The sequence below is a fragment of the Choloepus didactylus genome, chromosome 12 (genome assembly GCF_015220235.1).
Source record: "Choloepus didactylus isolate mChoDid1 chromosome 12, mChoDid1.pri, whole genome shotgun sequence".
Classification (NCBI taxonomy): domain Eukaryota; kingdom Metazoa; phylum Chordata; class Mammalia; order Pilosa; family Megalonychidae; genus Choloepus; species Choloepus didactylus.
Genome location: NC_051318.1, coordinates 101,005,617 through 101,023,115, shown reverse-complemented (window position 1 = coordinate 101,023,115; position 17,499 = coordinate 101,005,617). Strand labels below are relative to the sequence as shown.

Below are 17,499 nucleotides of genomic sequence, written 5' to 3'. Positions count from 1 at the left end.
AAGGAAGGAAAGAAAGAGGAAAGAAGGAAAGAAGGAAGGAAGGTGGGAGGGAAGGAGGGAGGGAGGGAGGGGCAAAAATAAGCCATGTTATTGCATATATTCAGTAACATTTCACATGCAATTTCTGGGGGTTCATAATCTCCTCTAAAGCCCGTCCCAGTTAAGGAAACGCCTCTCCTAGAAGTCTACAGGCTTCAGTTCTCTGCCTGAAATCTGGGAGCGAAGCAGACCGCGTAGAAAGCTGAAAGCAATAATGATGTTTGGCATTCCCCTGAGGAAAATCCTCGAGGATGCATCTCTAAGATTTTACTGTGCTCCTGCAATAATGCTCTTGGGAAACGGTCTGTCTCCGATTTTAGCTGGTCTGTTTAAACTACAGTGGGCTCGCCTGCCCCGTGAGTGTCGCCCCCCCTAGATCTCGCGGGTGCCCTTGTGCAGAGAGCGGCGGAGCGGGTATCTGAATCCCGCAGGCTGCACAACGACCTGCTATCCGGTAACGCGCGCGCGGTCCCCTTACCGCGGAGCGCGGCGCCTCCGGGACGCTCGAATGCCTGCTCGGGGCCCGGCTTATCGCGGGCATCTGCGAGCCTCCTGCCAACGGGCCTGGCCGTGCCCACCCTGGCCCATTTCTGGGCGGGGGACCGGATTTTTTCCCAAGTACACTCGGCTTGCGACTTAGTGGTGCCTCTGCTACGTGGGATTTCATTTTGGACCCAGGAGTTTCAGGACCGAGGCCAGCTCCGCCAAGAGGGAAATGTTAAAATCCACACCCCATCAAGCCAAAGGGCGGACCCAGGACAGAGATCCAGAAATGGCAGGTGAAAAACAAATAAAATAACTGGACGCATTGCCACACTTTTCCCTCCAGCTGGGAACGCCGGTGAAAGATCACAGACGGTAACTACCCCGAGTGGATTCTCTAAAGCCAGCTGGGCAACGTGCTTCTTTCTACGCTCACAGCGCAGGTGGTTCGTGGGCTCTCGGTCACTGCATGTAAATCTCCCCCATGAGAGGTGACCTGGTCACCCGCCTGACCGCGCCCACGCTCGCGGGGATCCCGGCCACCGGAGCCCTCCGAGGAGGCAGATGGCAAGAGGCCTGGAGGCTGGCTCCGTTACCCCCTGCTAGATCAAGTGGCTGCAGCGCCGGCGGCTGGAGGGCGCCCGCAGAGAGAAATCGAGCACCATGTTCAGAAAGATCCACTCCATCTTCCAGGAGCGGAAGGCCGCGGCGGAGGAGAGCCTTTACTACGGGGGCGCCAGCCCGGCCGTCAGGCTCCTTCGCAGCAGCTCGGTGTACGTGGTTGGGGACCACGGGGAGAAATTCAGCGAGTCCCTAAAGAAATACAAGAGCACCAGCAGCATGGACACCAGCCTGTACCTCCTGCAGCGGGAAGAGGACCGCGCGTGGGTGCATTCGCGCACCCAGGACTGCCTGCAGTACCTGCAGGAGCTGCTGGCCCTGCGCAAAAAATATCTCAGCAGCCTCAGTGACCTGAAGCCCAGCCGCGACCCGGGGATTTCCTCGACGTCCTCCAAATCCTCCAAGGGAGGGAAAAAGGCCCTGGTCCGGGCAACCCCGAAAGAAATAAAGGTGAGTGCCTGCTGAGCAGCAGGATTCTGAAAGCTGCCGATGCCTGTTTGCAAGCTGGACTGGCCTCTCCTTCCTACCATCCGTCCGCAGCTTAACATAGCACGTTCTGGGTAGTGGTTAGACAGCACCCAGAGCCTTTGCATGCCGTCTTTCTAGCCTGGGGACAGGTGGGGGGGGGGGAGGGTGTCCCACGTTTGTTTTCCATGCTGAGGAAAGGGGAAGAAAGGGTTAATGGTATCTACAAGAGGCCTATTGGGGAGGGGTGGGCTCTGGCCTCATCGTTCTGAGTTTGCATTGCACATCTGTCCTTTACCACCAGACCCCCAAAATGAAATGATGCTTGAGTGGCATTTGGGTGGCAGGGCTTGGCACAGAATTTCTCAACAAACTGTCATTATTGTTTACTTGTAATTATTACCTATTATTATGATCGCATGTAAAGCTCCAAGTGGAGAGTGAAATCTTTGTAGGAACTAGATATTTTCCAAATATCTAGGTCATCAGCCCATGCAAGACAAACAACGGGGAAGTTTACTCCTCCTGTACTTTGGGTCCAGGCAGTTACAGAGTCTATGGAAATGTACATGGAAGTATTATGTTTTATAATACTTTAGACAGCTTTAGAGGAGACTGGAAGCTTCAAGCCCAAACAGACACAGCAGGACATTAGTAAAAGAAATAGCTTGCATTTATCTTGTTGCTTATACTTGTCACAGTGCTATCAGCTCTCTTTGAGCAGTCCAGTGAAGAAGGCAGGAATTCCTTTGGTATCACAGATGGGTAAACTGAGGCTCAGTGCCTCCCTTTATGGGTTATGTCACCTGATTCCAAGTATAAGCCCCCAATTATTCAGTTACTCCTTCATTCATTTTCCATTCCTCACTTGTTATTTTTTTTAAAGCTGGGGCCTGGGGCTGTTTGGATTCGTACTTTCAAGGATGGTTTTCCTGATGGCTGGATTATTGGGTGTCAGAGCAGAACAGTCTCCCCACTTCCTCGCTGTCTCCCCAGAGTGCCCCGCAGGCCATGCAAGCTCCATCCCTGTTGAATGACTGATCGGCCTGTGATCAAATCTCTAGGGCTTGGCCTAACCTAACTGGTTTCGACTGTCTGCATTTTATACCAGGTGGGAGCAGTTTATACAATCATTTTTCAAACTCTAAAAATACTCTGGTATAGGGGACCATACAAAAGGGCCTCAGTGCTTGGGTGCCTTTACTGACCCTGTGGCCAGCCAGCTGTGGATCTGTGGGTCAGCCACCTCTACTTCAGCCATCCCTGTGGACGGAGGGAATTTCAGTGGCTTCTAGACTCCCTCCTGTTGGATCTTGAGGGTTCTAGGTACTAGTAGAACTCCAGGTACTACATTTCCCTGCAAAATGGAGCTCTTTCTTATAGAACCAATCTTCTTTCCTCCTTGCTCCTTTTCTTGTTCTGAAAAGAGAGGAAAAGGTTAGAAGCAAAATGACCAGCTCTGGACCCATGGGAATGGCTGCCAAGTAAGGTATGGACATCATACAACAGATGAATTTTCTTGGGAGAGGTGTCCTAGCATGGTGTAATCAGCAAAGAGTTTGGACTTTGGAGTCAACCAGACCAAGATTTGAATTTTAGCTCTGCTCTTCACAAGCTGTGTGACAAGTTGAGTGTGCCTCTCTGGGTATCTATTTCTGTAAAGTGAAACAGAATTAATAATACGTTTTCTGAGGAATAAAAAAGAGCACGCCAGAGCTAGCACCTGTGAATGTACTAGGCACTCAAGTATTTATTGGCTCAGAAAGGTAAGGTCCAGGGGGCTGTGAGCAGCTGTTAGACAAGCTGCTTTCTTCCCCATCTCTCCTAGAGAAAGAGATAAGAGATAGGTACATGTGTTGGATAATGGGTGCAGGCTCCAAGGTGAGCAAGGGGGCTTGTGGCTGCTTTCTCCAGAAATGCCACTGCCCTCCTGCACTGGTGGAAAATGTCTGCTGATCTTCAAGTTTAGTGTGAACACCCATTCCCTTCCCTTTTTCCTTTTATCACTCCTTCTCACCTTCAGCCTTAGTCTAAACATACCTCCATTCTAGCAGATATCACATTCTGCTGTGGTTTGTTAAAATCCATCTCCCTGTGGACCTGCTGAGCTTGATGGAGCTGAAACCATATCCTTTTCGATCTTCTATCCCGGGAGCACAGCGCACAGGAGCTAATGCTTATGGATGTTTTATAAATTTTAAAGTCTTATTTTTATGCCATAGATCAATGGAGAGCAATGTTCCCTGTGGTTCCAGGGTGCTAAGGCAGACCGTCTCTCCCTCCCGCCAAATACCAGCCCCTGCCCTGGCCACAGAACCTAAATTGCCCTCTCTGTCCCTCCTTCCAGAAAAAGATAGCAGCTTTCAACTATTTCAATATACACCATAAAAGAGATATATTTTAGATATTGGTTTCATTTCCCCAAACACACATGTGCTGGTTTGCATGTTTTATGTCTCCCAAAACACCATTATCTTTGATGCAGTCTTGCGTGGGCAGGAAACGTATTGGTGTTGATCCAGTTGGAGACTTCTGAGTGGATGTTTCTGTGGAAATGTGATCATCAATTGAGGGCAAGGTCTTTCATTGGATAATTTCCATGGAGGTGTGGCCCCGCCCATTCAGCATGGGCTTTGATTGGTTTACTGGAGCACTATATAAGCTCAGACAGAAGGAGCAAGCTTGTTACAGCCAAGAGGGACACTTTAAAGAATGCACAGGAGCTGAGAGAGGAGTTGCAGATGAGAGACAGATTGAAGACGGCTATTGAAAGCCAACTCTTGCTCCAGAGAAGCTAAGAGAGAACAAACGCCCCAAGAGCAACTAAGAGTGACATTTTTGAGGAACTGCTGCCTAGAGAGGAATGTCCTTGGAGAAAGCCATTTTGAAACCAGAACTTTGGAGCAGACACCAGCCACTTGCCTTCCCAGCTAAAAGAGGTTTTTCCAGATACCATTGGCCATCCTCCAGTGAAGGTACACAATTGTTGATGACTTACCTTGGATACTTTATGGCCTTAAGACTGTAACTTTGTAACCAAATAAGCCCCCTTTAAAAAAGTCGATCCATTTGTGGTGTTTTGCATTCCGGCAGCATTAGCAAACCAGAACAACACACAACCAAAACAAAAGTTTCATGAAACAGACTTATTCCCATTTCCTGTCTACATGCCAATATTTCCAATCCACCCTATGCCATTCTTGTATTTGCTTGTTTGTTTTAAATGCTGGTCGTGACTCGCGGAATTTATTTCCCAAGACCTGCTTTCCCCACCCTGGGTCTACAAAGTGACTCACCAATGAAACATGGGGATACTAAATAGTTCCTTAGCCCAGTTCTCTGGAGATGCCAAGAGCCTGGAAGGGCACCCAAGTCGGTTGATGGGGGGAAGAAGTGAGGACAGGCAGAAGTGGGGTGAGCCTGGGGTGAGCCTGGGTCACCACCGTGCTCTGTGACCAGCTCCTCCCTCAGAGTGGTAAGTCATGCAAAAACCAATCAATCACATTTTTTTTTTTCTGGCAATATTTAAAAGTAAAAATATAAAAGAAAACCCACACCTGAGATTTTTGTGATACTATTGGGCTCCTCTGGGAATCTTGGTCTGCATGTGAAAAGTTACAGTTTCCGAGACAGTGCGCGGTGCACGTGGCAGAAGGACAGCGTGTTTGAAGTGGGTCCTGTCCTGGAAGGTGGAGGCTCTGCCCCTGTGTGGCCACGCCCCTGCCTGCCCTGCACCCCTTGGTGTTTCCGTGCTAGAAGAGGAGGTGACTGCCCGCCGGCCTCCCTCCGCCCCTCTGCCATAGCCCGGGTACACTCAGGAGCAATCAGCAGTCACGCCTCACTTCTGAGCATCCAGCCCCATTACACGGGGAAGAAAACCGAGGCCTGGGGACGTTACGCCATTTACACGAGGCGGTGCCTGGGGGGAAGAGAGGGCGCTGGGAGCCAAACCCAGCCTGGCAGCGCTGCAGCGCCCCGGAGTGTTTCACCTGGGATGCAGGAGGGGGCGCCCCGGGACACTGCGAGGAGGCGCCTTGAACTTGCATCCTGGGCGGGGGAGAGTCGTTAGCGAAGGATCCGCCTCCCACCCCTCAGGGAGCCCGCGCCAGGGAGAAGGGTCCCCAGAGGTGGCTGCACAGCTGGATTCTCTCCACCCAGGCGAAACCTGGCTGAAAGGAAGTGACCGGAGGGCACGGTTTAAGCGCTCTTCTCTCCATCAGCCCGTCTGTAAAATTTTCCCTCTATCCTGATGCCTTCTCATCCCACACTACCTCTGACGCCATTTAAATTTTTTAAATTGTATTATATAACTTAAAATCTGCCATTTTAATAACCATTTTAGGTGTATAATTCAGTGGCAGTAACTATATTTATAAGGCTGTGCACCCATCATCACCACCCATTACCAAAACTTATTCAGCACCCCAAACAGAAGCTCCGTCCCCATTAAGCAATAGCTCCTCTTCCCCCACCCCCCACTCCTGGTAACCTCGAATCTACTTTCTGTTCCTACAAGTTTGCTTATTCTAGATCTTTCATATAAGTGGAATCATGCAATATTTGTCCTTTTGCATTCTGATTCCGTGTTTGCTCTAGTTCTCCATAGCGTCTATATATTTAGCTTCTATTTCTTTTGCAACTTCCTGAAACCCACTAGGAAAATAGCTGGTGGAGATAGCATGAGTCTATCTAGGATGTGAATTTCCTAATAAATAGGTATTGCCTCCTCAACTCATTTCAGCAAAAAACACGTGTGCCTCTCAACTCAGTCTGCAAAGTATCTGAGATGAGCCCCCCACAAGAGTAATAAAATAGGAACCGAAATTGGAAAATCAGGAGTAAGAGAATATGAACTGAAAATCAAGACTACTAAAAATATTCAGATCCAATGGGCTAATTCATGTGCTACGAATGAGCTTTAGATTTGGGTCTGTTCTTGCTGGAAGCTGTGTAAGGGAGTTGGACTTGCTTCAAAATTTTGACGATCTGCATGTTAGAAGCTTACACCTTGCTTAGGGGAAGCAAGATTTTTCCCAGCTTTGAATTCCAGAATTTCTCCCACGAGACTTGATACCAGGAACTTTGCTGATGTGGTGTTGGTGCTCTCAATAGTATTTTGGTAGCAACTCATTCATGTATTATTACTCATTCATTCATCAATACACATTTATAGAGCACATACCGGAAGTTAGGAAGTATCGGGAACAGTTTCCTGTTCTTTTGGGGCAGTCGTTATGTTGGTAGAGAGAGGCCATAAGCCAGAAAACAGATTCCAGGAGGCGATTTCTCAGAGCCCCCGCTATGTCAACTGAGGGCCTGGGAACCTGGCTTCTATCGTTCCCTTCTGAGCCCAAGAGAGGTTCAGATGTAAATGGGACTTCACACCCTTCCAAAAATATTGTCGAAATCCTCTGAAGACATGGTTGGTCCTTGGAGACAAAAAGGTCTATGAAAAATGCAAAGTTGTCCTGATGTGTGTCTTGCTTAGTTCCTCTGCATCCCAGGGGCCTGGAAAGCAATTTCCTCCTTCTGCAGTTTGTCCTAAGGTCGTGTCTGGGCTGTGACTGACTTTGCCCTCTGCATGTTTGTCCCTTCACCTTTGTGTTGACTTCTCCAAGCTGTAGCCCCCTCGCCTGCTTTACAGGGCTCTGGGCCATTTCTCCTTCTTTCTTTTCACTTCTCATAAACATCTCCTTTTTTTTCCCTTTAAGAACAGCTTTATTGGGATATAATTCACATATCATAAAATCCACCCTTTTAAAGTGTACAATCCCTGGCTTTTAGCCTATTCACAGAACCGTGCAGCCGTCACCAACATCTAATCCCAGAACATTTCCATCACACCAAGAAGCAGCCCTAGACCCATTTCTGCTTGGTTTTTGATGGGAGGGGAGGAGGGAGAGTTTGAGATTCAGCTCCAGCTCTGACCACGTGCTGGCTGGCATTTGGGGTCCTCACTGCCACACGCCGTTCGGCCAGGTGAGCAGGTAAACAGCAGCATCCTGCCACCCGTGAGTGGGTGCTGGCCCAGGAGGACTGCGGAGGAGAGCACAGAGGGCTTGCCAAATAAAGGGCTGGCCTGTGGGAGCGGTTTGGGGATGTCTGCAATGCACCATGAAATGCCACCCACAGGATTTGGGCTGGGAATTTTCTGAGACTGGGGTTACTGCTCACATGCCAGAGCCACAGGAAACCCATTTTAGTTTTCCCGTGGGTTATCTAGCTCTGAGCAGCTTGGATTCCTAGTAGGGCTGCCTGGAAGAAACAGCTGTGAAGTTTACTCCCTGCCCTGACCCCCAACTAAAGAAATCTACCTGCTATGAGAATGTTTTTAAAAGAATTAATCGAACCCTGGAGAATGCCTGCCAAAAGTGATGGACTCCTATTTAAAATAATTTTATTCTGACAATAGTAAGCTTTCAGAATTAATTTTCTCTTGAAGCCACTCAATCCTGCTTCATAAAATAAGGCCACGTTGGTAGCAAATGGAGAGCTCTTTCTCCTTGATGGCAGTAGGGCCTGAATCCAATTCACGTAAAAATATTCCAAGTCGTCTACATCCAGGTAACACATGGGCAGGAAGCAGGCTCTGTTTTATACTTCTGGGAATTATTTTTCAGATCGACAGGGGAGATTTTCTGCAAAAACAGAATTTTTGCAGTGATATTCAAATGCAGGTTTTCTAGGAGCATCAGCTACTGGGGTGGAGATGGGGGTGGTTGTCTGTTGCTTGGCCCATATCTGGTTCGCAGAGTCAGAAAGCAGTGAAAATTCAATATGAGTTGCAAAGGATATTCCCCAAGATGACAGACAGTACAATAATGATTGATAATAGGACCTGCGATTCCTGCAGCCCCTCTCAGTCAAGCCACAACATTTGTAATTTTATTCTCCACTCCATCCTCAAAAGCACGTGCTGTTTGCTCAGCCTAGAAATAGCATTTCCTCCTCACTTTCTTCTGTCTCCATCCCCTGTTCACAAGTCACTTCCCCAGGAAGCCTTTTCCGACATCCAGCCTGCAGTGTTGTGAGTAACTTGCTACCTCCTGCACTGAGCAGGGGCTCTCTGGAGGAAGGCACCGAGTCATGCTCACTTTTGTGTCTTCAACATCCGAGCACTGTTCCGGGCACATAGTACTTGCTCAATAAATGAATAGCCACCAACCTGCCAACTGTAACGTAATAAGAGCTGCTCTAAAATTTGATGGATGATCTGGAAAAGTAATAGGTCTATAGTTTTGAGAGAGTAGAGGTTTGTCTTTTGTTTTAAATGGAGTAAAATGTGGCTTGCATGTATTCAGATGGAATCATATCCTAAAAATGAAAATATCCAGTTTGTAATGGATCAAAGCCCACTATTAAGAAGAAACTTTTTAAGGTAAACATTTTTTTTCTCAATATAAAGTTATATTTGCTCATTAGATGAAATATATAAAACACAGAAAAGTAAAGGGAAGAAAATAAAAATAACTTAGAATCATATTTATCTAGAGACACCCACTAGATAATGTTTAAGTAGATTTTCTTTTGTTTTTTAATTTGTGTTTGCATGTATATATGTTTATATGTATAAATGTTTATTTATATTTATATTAGAGTTGACAAATACAATAAAGGAAATGCAGTAAAATTTGAATTTCAGATAAGTAATAAATAATTTTTAGTATGTGTATCCCATGTAATATTCAGTACATACTTATACTAAAAATTTATTCATTGTTTATCTGGAATTTATATTTAACTGCCATCTGTATTTTTATTTGGTAAATCTGGTAACCTTAATATATTTGTGTTTGTGTGTGTATAAATTTACTAAATTGGTCCATACTATATATATATTTTTATATTCTCTTCTTTTCATGTAATATTATATATTGTAGGCTCTTTTCCATCTCACTAACTAGTTTTTGAAAACAAAAGTTTTAATGGTAAAAATATTTAACAGCTTGGCTTCTTTAAACAATTGCTAAAAATTGTAAATAAGATCCCCACACTTATATCTTGCATAAATACATCTTATTCTATGTCTAAAGGTATTTTTTTTAGCAGAGGTTCTTGGATGTATGATTATTGGTTTGAAGGGTAAAGGTCGTTAATTTTTAAAGATTCTTCTACATTTTGCTTTCCAGAAGCATCTTAGCAGTCTAACTTTTCATCAGCAGTGGGTCAGAATGCCCTTCTTATTGCATTTTTGACAGCGCAAATTATTGTCATTAATTTTATAGTTCAACAGTTTGATAGACAAATTGCATTGTTTTATGGTACTTTTCTTTGATTATTGCTTGAGCCAAGAATGGCCCCTTTTTTTCATACTCATGTGAACTTGTTATTTAATGGATTATCTGTTGCGCCTTTACAAATTTTTCTTTTGGGTATGATGGAGTTGTATTATTTATTTGTAGGGATTGTCTTATATTAAATATATTAACACACTGTCTGCCATCTATGCTAAAAATATTTTCTCCAAGTTATCACATATATCTTAATTTTATCTGTTATTTTCTGATGGACAGATGCTAGTGATTTTTATGTGGTCAAATATGTCAACTTTTGTCTTTGCCATTTCTTCCATTGCTTTCATGCTTAGAAAGTTCTTCCATTTCCCAAGATCCAATGGCATATTCACCATTTTTTCCTTTTTTTATAGTTCCTTTTTTAAAAACCCAACTCTTGAATCTATCAGCAATGTATCTTGACATGCAGTGGGAAATGAGAATTCAACTTGAATTTTTCCCAAATAGCAAATTTCTCAAACACCATTTATTGACAAGCCCATCCCTTCTCTCATTGGATTGTGCTGTTCCATTTAAAATATGTATAGATTTTTTACTGTGTTTCAAGGCTAATAATTTAATTCCATCAACTAGATTTCTAACAGTTTGATAAATGTGAGAAAAATTTTTTCACCCATAGTTTTGCTAAGTAAAATGATCATATAGAAGATGTATAAAGGGGACGGGTTGCCAGGTGTTGGCAAAAGAAATAATGGCCTTAAGATTATGAAGCTGGGGGTTAAAAACCTAATCCTATTAGCTGGAGCCTATGAGTCTGCAACCTCAATTACCAAAGACAGAAGATGTGCAGCTAAGTACCCAAAACTATTTTAATTTTTAGTATAATAGATACCACCAAGGCTTAATTATACTAGAGTTCCTAACAGACCTCTCCACTCTTTCAGTCTCTTTGATTTTCTCTACTCTAGTACCTACTTCCTCGATTCTTTCTTCAGCTATGGCAAGTCTACCATTTAGCCTGTCTATTGAGAATTTGTATTTGAGCATATGCCCATGTTTATCATATATACCAGTTCTTGTTTCACAAACTCCCATTCTTTTTTCACAAACACCTTTGTAATTAAGAGTGCATATTTCCTTAGGTGCTGTAATGTAAAAGCCATCAGATAAGACTCACTTTTGACTCGGTCCTAAATATGCATCCCACGAATGGCAGAAGGCTTGGAAGATGTATAGAGCTCTTGCTTAAAATTGACAGAAACTCAACTTGCATGGCTTAGACAATATGGGGTGTATTAGCTTATAAGGCCAACCAAGGGAAAGGCATGGCTGAACTGGTTTAGGGACATTAGGCATTGGAGATTTGCCCCCAGCACTTTCTCCTCCTCCATTTCTCATCTCTCCCTTTCCTACCTGTCACCCTCAAACTCTTCTACCACACACAGGCATTTCGGCAGGTGTAAGTGCCAGCAGTTCCAAATCACTGCACCCCATTTTGGGCATGGGAGGGTAAGGAGCTTCTCTTAGTTATAGTTTGGAAAATACCCGGGCAGGAAAATCTGATTGGCACCTGTTGTATCAGCTTCCTACTGTCTGACTAGTCTTTGGGGTCAAGAGGTGTGGTCTAGTGGGACTTTTATAAGTCATGGAGTTAGAAAGGACATCAGTCTCAAGAATGGGGATGGAAGGGTGAGAGGTGAGAAAACTAATAGATGTCCACCCCAGAGGTGTATGTGAGCTGACTCGAGCTGGCCCATACGGGCTTGTGAGTGCCAATGGTTAAATTTCAAAAATTGCATAATCAGGTTGTTAAATACAATCTTTACTGAGCATTCATCAGTGAAATGTGTATTTCACTCAGTTTCGGAAATTAAGCAACATAGGAGATTCACAGCTTTCTAGGAGAAACTCTTTTAATGAGATCTCAGAGGAGAATGAGCCAGGATAGAGCCTGGAAAATGGTTTAATGAATGAATTAGCCCACTTTTAAATTCCATTATTCAATCATCAGTTTCTTTTAACTTTGATTTGCCCCCACATGGCATAATTAAAGGATAGATTTTTTAAATCTATGTTTCACTATTCCCTACGTTTTTCAAATAACCACATCTATTTCCTTTCCTGTTTATTCCATGACTTGAGCCCACATTTGGACACTTTAGATACTGGCAGCTGTTACAGAACACTTCAACACACTTTCTCATCTCCTTCACGCTGTGAGCATTTCACAAACTAACTGTACCATCTCCTAAGTGAGTGTTTATCAATAGGAAACAAAGCCAAAGACAAATTATTTTGCCGAATGTCTGATAACAAATCAGTGACCAAGAAACAGGTACACCTTATTGTCTTTTCACTTTCTCTTTACAGTCATTAGAAATTCATTAAACCATGGCCATAAGGGATCTGGGATATCTACCTCCCTGCCACTGGGCACTGCTTCAGATTTACCTCTTCTACCCTACATATCTGTAACTCCATATTGATTCAGTTTTAGCCACATTTAACCCTTTCCACCTTTCATTGCTCTCAGAGGTTGAGTGGGCAATGCTCTCTTCTCTCATCCACCTCTAGCAGAAAGCCACCACCAGGAAATACCTGCAGTTCAGTGCGGATGTGGCAGAGGCCATGGCGTTCTTTGACTCCATCATTGCGGAGCTGGATACAGAGAAATGGCCCCAGGCTGCTGAGACGGACCCACAGAATGAGGACGTGGACTTCGATGGTAAGTGCTCTAGAAGGAGGGTCTCCCAGGGAGGGCTGTGGGGCCCTGAGACACAGTGGAGGGTGAGTCAGGGTCTGTAGCTGTGGGACCCCAGGAGAACCCAGCACCTGCAAGTTGGAGTCTAGACCCGAGCTTGGGGCCTCTTGCTTTAGCTGTCCCTGCTGCTGTCACTCCAACACTCTGGTGCCTAATCTGGACAAAACTCCTTTCCCATGGTCCACGTACCCAGCTGAGACAGGCTGGAACTTTCAAGTCTCCCTGAGGGAAAGCAATAGGGAAATTATTAGATGAAAGGAATAGTTATACAATCATCAAAACTTCAGTTTCTGACCCTGCTCAAGCTAGCTTGGCCCTGGGGCAGCACGGTCCACTCACCCTTTGCCCACTGTCACCCTTCTGCACCCCCAACCCTCGTCTTGCATCATGGGGGGCAGTGGAGGCTGGGATTGGGTCCCAGAGAGGGGACAAAAGGAAGGGTTGATGACATCCCTTCTCTCCTCACCAAGCCGGGGTCGTATCACCGGCTCTCTCCTGATGGAGAGCAAAGAATTCAACCTGTGAATGAGTTGAGCCTACTTTCAAATTCTATTACTCAAACGTCAGTTTTCTTAAACTTTGACGTGCATGGCATAATTAAATGATAATTTTACTCAGGGATTACTGATTACTGATACCTGGGTTCCAAGATAACAGCCTTTGGTACAAATATGAAATCATTCTTGAGTGTTTTATCTAATGCTCAAAAGATTGCATTCTTGGGGTTTATTGTTGTTGTTTTGGTCTCAATAGACTGTGAGATTTTGGTTCTCATTGGAGTCTGCAAAATTTCACAGACAGTTACTCCAACTCTCAAAGCTCATTCCACTTGCAAGGTAATTTGCTTGTCTTCTTTTTTCATCTAACCCTTTTAGTCCCTGATAAAGGACACCCCTCTTTCCGGGAGTCAGGCCTGGGAAATCCGGGATAGTCAAGAAAGGATTACAAAATCCACTGAAGACACAGACTTCATTTTCACAGTAATATTTTTTTCTCTAATAGCAGTACTATCTGCTCATTGTAAATCAAATTAATCGAACAACACACCAAAGTATAAAGAAAGTTAAAAGTTAAAAATAGTATCATCAATTCTATCACCCAGAGATAATAACATGTAAATATTTCATGTTTTTAAACTCATACATGCATTAACACTTATACGCATTTAAAACAAACAAAAATAAGACCTCTTTGTTGTTTTTTGCCTGCTCTTTCACTTAACAATTTACTGTACATCTTAGACATCTTTCCAAGTCAGTACATCTAGCTCTAGCTCATCATTTTTAATGGAAGCATAATATTCCATTGTCTGCTCTGCCATAATGACTGTGTCTAATCACCTTTTTCCAGGGTATCTGGGCCTTTCTGAGAAGTGCCACTGTGCACATGGTTGTGTGCAGGCGTTTGCTTTGAGTCCTCAATCTGATTCACCTTTCCCTTTGCCTTCTGCCCCTCTCGATGGCACACGCTCTCCTGGTCTGCCTGCTTTTCTCCTCCAGTGGCCACCAGCTCGCGGGAGCACAGCCTGCACTCCAACTGGGTCCTGCGGGCACCAAGGAGACACTCGGAGGCCACCGCTGAGCACGCCATGCACTCACTCCACGGCCCGTTCCCAAGGGGCACGGAGTGGAGGACCGTCGGCCTGCAGAGAAGACTCGAGAGGCACCCCATTTACTTGCCCAAGGCTGTGGAAGGGGCACTCAGCACCTTGAAGTTTAAGCCCAAAGCCTGCAAAAAAGAGTAAGTGCTTGGGCTGAATGGTATGACCAAGACACTGTGATGTCCCCCAGCCTCTTGTGGCAGACATGTGGCTTGAGCCCTTCTCCTACATGTGAATAATTATGCTCGCATTTTTTGGGAGGGAGGAGCAGTGATCTTAGATTTCTTTTTATATATATATATATAGCTTCCACTCTAACCCATTTCACTGCTGTCACTGCTGTCAATGGTTGCTTCAGCCACGATCTGCCCCCCTTTCCTTCTGGCTCCCTTCACCCTCATGCTTTGTACCAGCATCTTCCATTGTTTCCACCCAGTGCCTCGGATACAGGGCTGTGCTCTATCGATTTGTAATGAGAGTTTGGGGTAGAAGAGGGTAGAGCAGCAAGAAGGAAGCAACATCAAATGAAAGAGATGCCATTGCCTTGGGAACGCATTGAGATGTCATTGCCTTAGGAACGCATTGGCCGCTCCCTGAGATGGAGAACTCGTTGCTGGCTGGGTCTCCGTCACCTTTGGCTTCTCTTCCTCCAGATTCTCTCTTTCTCAAGCCTAGTTACCAACTCCGACTCCCCCCTACCCTCCCATCCCTGTTACCTTCTCACTCAGAGCTTTAAGTTCTCCCCTTTATGCTGCAGGGACCTCACCTTTCACAACAGAAGGACCCGGCAAGTCTCGTCCAGCTGTTTCCCTTTGCTTCTGCAAGAGCTAGTCCCCTGTGATGGGTTCAGGAGGGTAGGGGTTTTCTAAAGAGCATTTTCCTCTCATAGACATAGATTACATGTTAGACATGTCAAAGTAATGGCCAGCCCTCATTGCCCAGCCTTCCCTTCAAAACCAGGAGGGTTCCAGCTTGGCCGTCCATGCCCCTATGACGACACCGCTTTGTCTCCCAGCAGGCCCGGGACCAGGAAAGCACATGAGTTGTCTCCCCCGGGATGGTGGTGATCGGAGCACACCTTCCCCCTGGCGACCAGCTGAGCTGAATTTAAACCCTCTGCCTTATTCATCCCTTCCAGGCTGGGGAGCTCCAGACAGATCCTCTTCAACTTCTCTGGAGAAGACATGGAATGGGATGCCGAGCTCTTTGCCCCGGAGCCCCTGGAGTCCCCCGGGGAGGAGTACTACGAGACTGAGAACCCCAAAGGGCAGTGGCTGCTTCGAGAAAGACTCTGGGAGCGGACTGTGCCCTGACTCCTTTCAGGTCCCTCGGTCTTTCTCAGCCCGACCCAGAGAAGGTGACAGCTTTCAGCGTTAGATAAGGAGATCAGAGCCAAGAAAAGCCCTTCAATGCACTGGTGCCCAATTAGTGCCAAACAGACCTGCGGCCTCCCAGGGGTTTGCCTCAGGATACTTCTGGAGCCTTGGTGTCCTGGTAGGGGCAGGCTAATGGGTCATGACAGCCAGGCTGGACTTTGATAACAGAAGGAGCAGAAGGTAGTGGAGCTGGGGAGCCCCTGCTTGTTCCTGTCTGCTCCCCTGGTCTGTCCCTGGGGGCCTGGTTCTCCTGTGTGTCTGTCCATCATGCTCAGTGTGCAAAAAGAGCGCACCTATGCATCTCTGGGCCAAAGTTTTGAAAGAGGCAGTTTTTCTTTCCACGGGGCCCCAAAACACAGTGGGTGTGGACTGAGGTGGCCTTCTCTTTTTGCAGAACATAGTTGGAGAGGCAGCTCCGTTGGCCCTAACCCTTTACACAGTTTTTCCTTCTCCTGGGTTAGGCTGAAGGTGCAACCAGGGCCTTGGCAGTGGGTGGAGGAGGGGGTGCAGCAGAGCCCACCCCCAGCCCACTTCCCACAGGGAATTGGCTGGGCAAGAGGGAGACGGAGTCATTAGTTTTCTCACTAATTCTTCCCCAGACAGTCTGTGCTTCTCCCCTCCCCAAATTAAGTGGGGAACCAAATCACCAAGTTCTTTTGTTCTACAAAGAATTTCTGGTTTTCAGGAACTATCTGAATCATAATTACATTTCTCACATATATTCTTTGCATTTTAACATACTTTTTTTTGCATATAGTTGTGCCCACTTGAGTTTGAGAACCAGTGGTTTGGAGAATACATTATGGCCTGTCCATTCTTGCGGTCGCAGTTGACTTGTCTGGGGGAGGGTGGCGGCCGGTTGCTAAATCCTAGGCTCCCAGGATTGCTCCGAGGGTACCGGCGGCGGGGGCTCTTTCCCGGAGGCGAGGGCGAGGCGGGGGACTTCGCCAGGTCCCCGGCAGGAGGCGTGCAAAGTATGGAGGGCGGCGAGAAAGGAACAGGCGGGACACGTTTCTTTTAGGATGAAGAAAACCAAGAGACTTTATTAGGGGAGAGTACAAGCTTATATCGGGCGTTTAGAGGGCGGGGTAGCTGTAGAGGTTAAAGGCTTGGATTGGTTCTGAGAGGGCGCGGAGGTTGATTGAAAAGGGGCGAGAGTTGCTCCCGTAACGGTGTCTGGCAACAATGTATGCGCACCGGTGGTGATGGGAGTTGTACTGGCAACGGGGAGTGTCCGGGCAAGATAAGGGGGTGGGGAAAAGGCGGTTCCCTCCGGCAAGCCTCCCCTAACACTGGTATTTTGGGTGAGGAAATGGGGCCTGCCTCCGGCCTCACTTTCCCAGGCCCGGGGGGCTGTGGAGGGCGCTGTCACCCATACCCACTACCCTCCCCAGTGGTGGATCCGGTCCCCCAGCCCAGGCCCGCCAAGTTGAAGCACGTAATCAGTGTCCCGCACATTCTCACCTATTTCTTCCAGTGTTTTCTTTCTTCTTCTTTTTTTTTTTTTTAAACTTTATTTCTCAAAAAAGTTAAAAAAAAAGTTCAAACAAAACAAGGGAACTGTTTTCTTAAATGGTCACGTGGAGGAGATCATATCCATGAATGCAGGTATGCTGGTGGGGTAAGGCAGGAACACAGCAGGAAAGACCAACACTCTAAATTAATCCAAGGATCCTCTAGGAAAAGACCATTTTATGAACTGAATAAAACATTTCCTCTACCAGATGCATGTGATGATAACCTTCTTGTCCAGTTCTTTAGAAAGAACCTCTCATTTATGTGAATTTGACCATCCCAATCTAAGTATTTGTGACTCCTATGAGACAACAACAACAACTTTTTAAAAAAACCCAACTAGTAATTCTATGGCATTCTTAGAAATTTTATATCAACTGTTTAAAGTTGAGTGCCAACTTTAGT

The 17,499-nt window shown here is 46.0% G+C and overlaps 1 protein-coding gene across 3 annotated transcripts; it reads left to right on the top strand.

The window, feature by feature from the left end:
- Positions 1-416: 416 nt before the first annotated feature.
- C12H13orf42 (chromosome 12 C13orf42 homolog) lies at positions 417-16,521 on the top strand. 3 transcript variants are annotated; one of them, XM_037800329.1, is made up of 5 exons: positions 417-1,593; positions 12,417-12,567; positions 13,357-13,439; positions 14,103-14,343; positions 15,342-15,480. In XM_037800329.1, the coding sequence occupies exons 1-4, from the start codon at positions 1,186-1,188 to the stop codon at positions 14,313-14,315; spliced, it is 855 nt and encodes a 284-aa protein (XP_037656257.1). In that variant the 5' UTR covers positions 417-1,185; the 3' UTR covers positions 14,316-14,343; positions 15,342-15,480. The 3 variants fall into 3 exon arrangements, with proteins under 3 accessions (XP_037656257.1, XP_037656256.1, XP_037656255.1); XM_037800328.1 differs by lacking the exon at positions 13,357-13,439 and having other exon boundaries at positions 12,420-12,567; positions 15,342-16,521; XM_037800327.1 differs by lacking the exon at positions 13,357-13,439 and having other exon boundaries at positions 15,342-16,521.
- Positions 16,522-17,499: the final 978 nt, after the last annotated feature.

What these genes read in the sequence shown, in the direction of transcription:
- C12H13orf42 (XM_037800327.1), top strand. Translation starts at nt 1,186, where the DNA reads ATGTTCAGAAAGATCCACTCCATCTTCCAGGAGCGGAAGGCCGCGGCG. An exon ending in CAACCCCGAAAGAAATAAAG is followed by an intron (nt 1,594 to 12,416) that starts GTGAGTGCCTGC and finishes ATCCACCTCTAG; the next exon opens with CAGAAAGCCACCACCAGGAA. An exon ending in CCCAAAGCCTGCAAAAAAGA is followed by an intron (nt 14,344 to 15,341) that starts GTAAGTGCTTGG and finishes CATCCCTTCCAG; the next exon opens with GCTGGGGAGCTCCAGACAGA.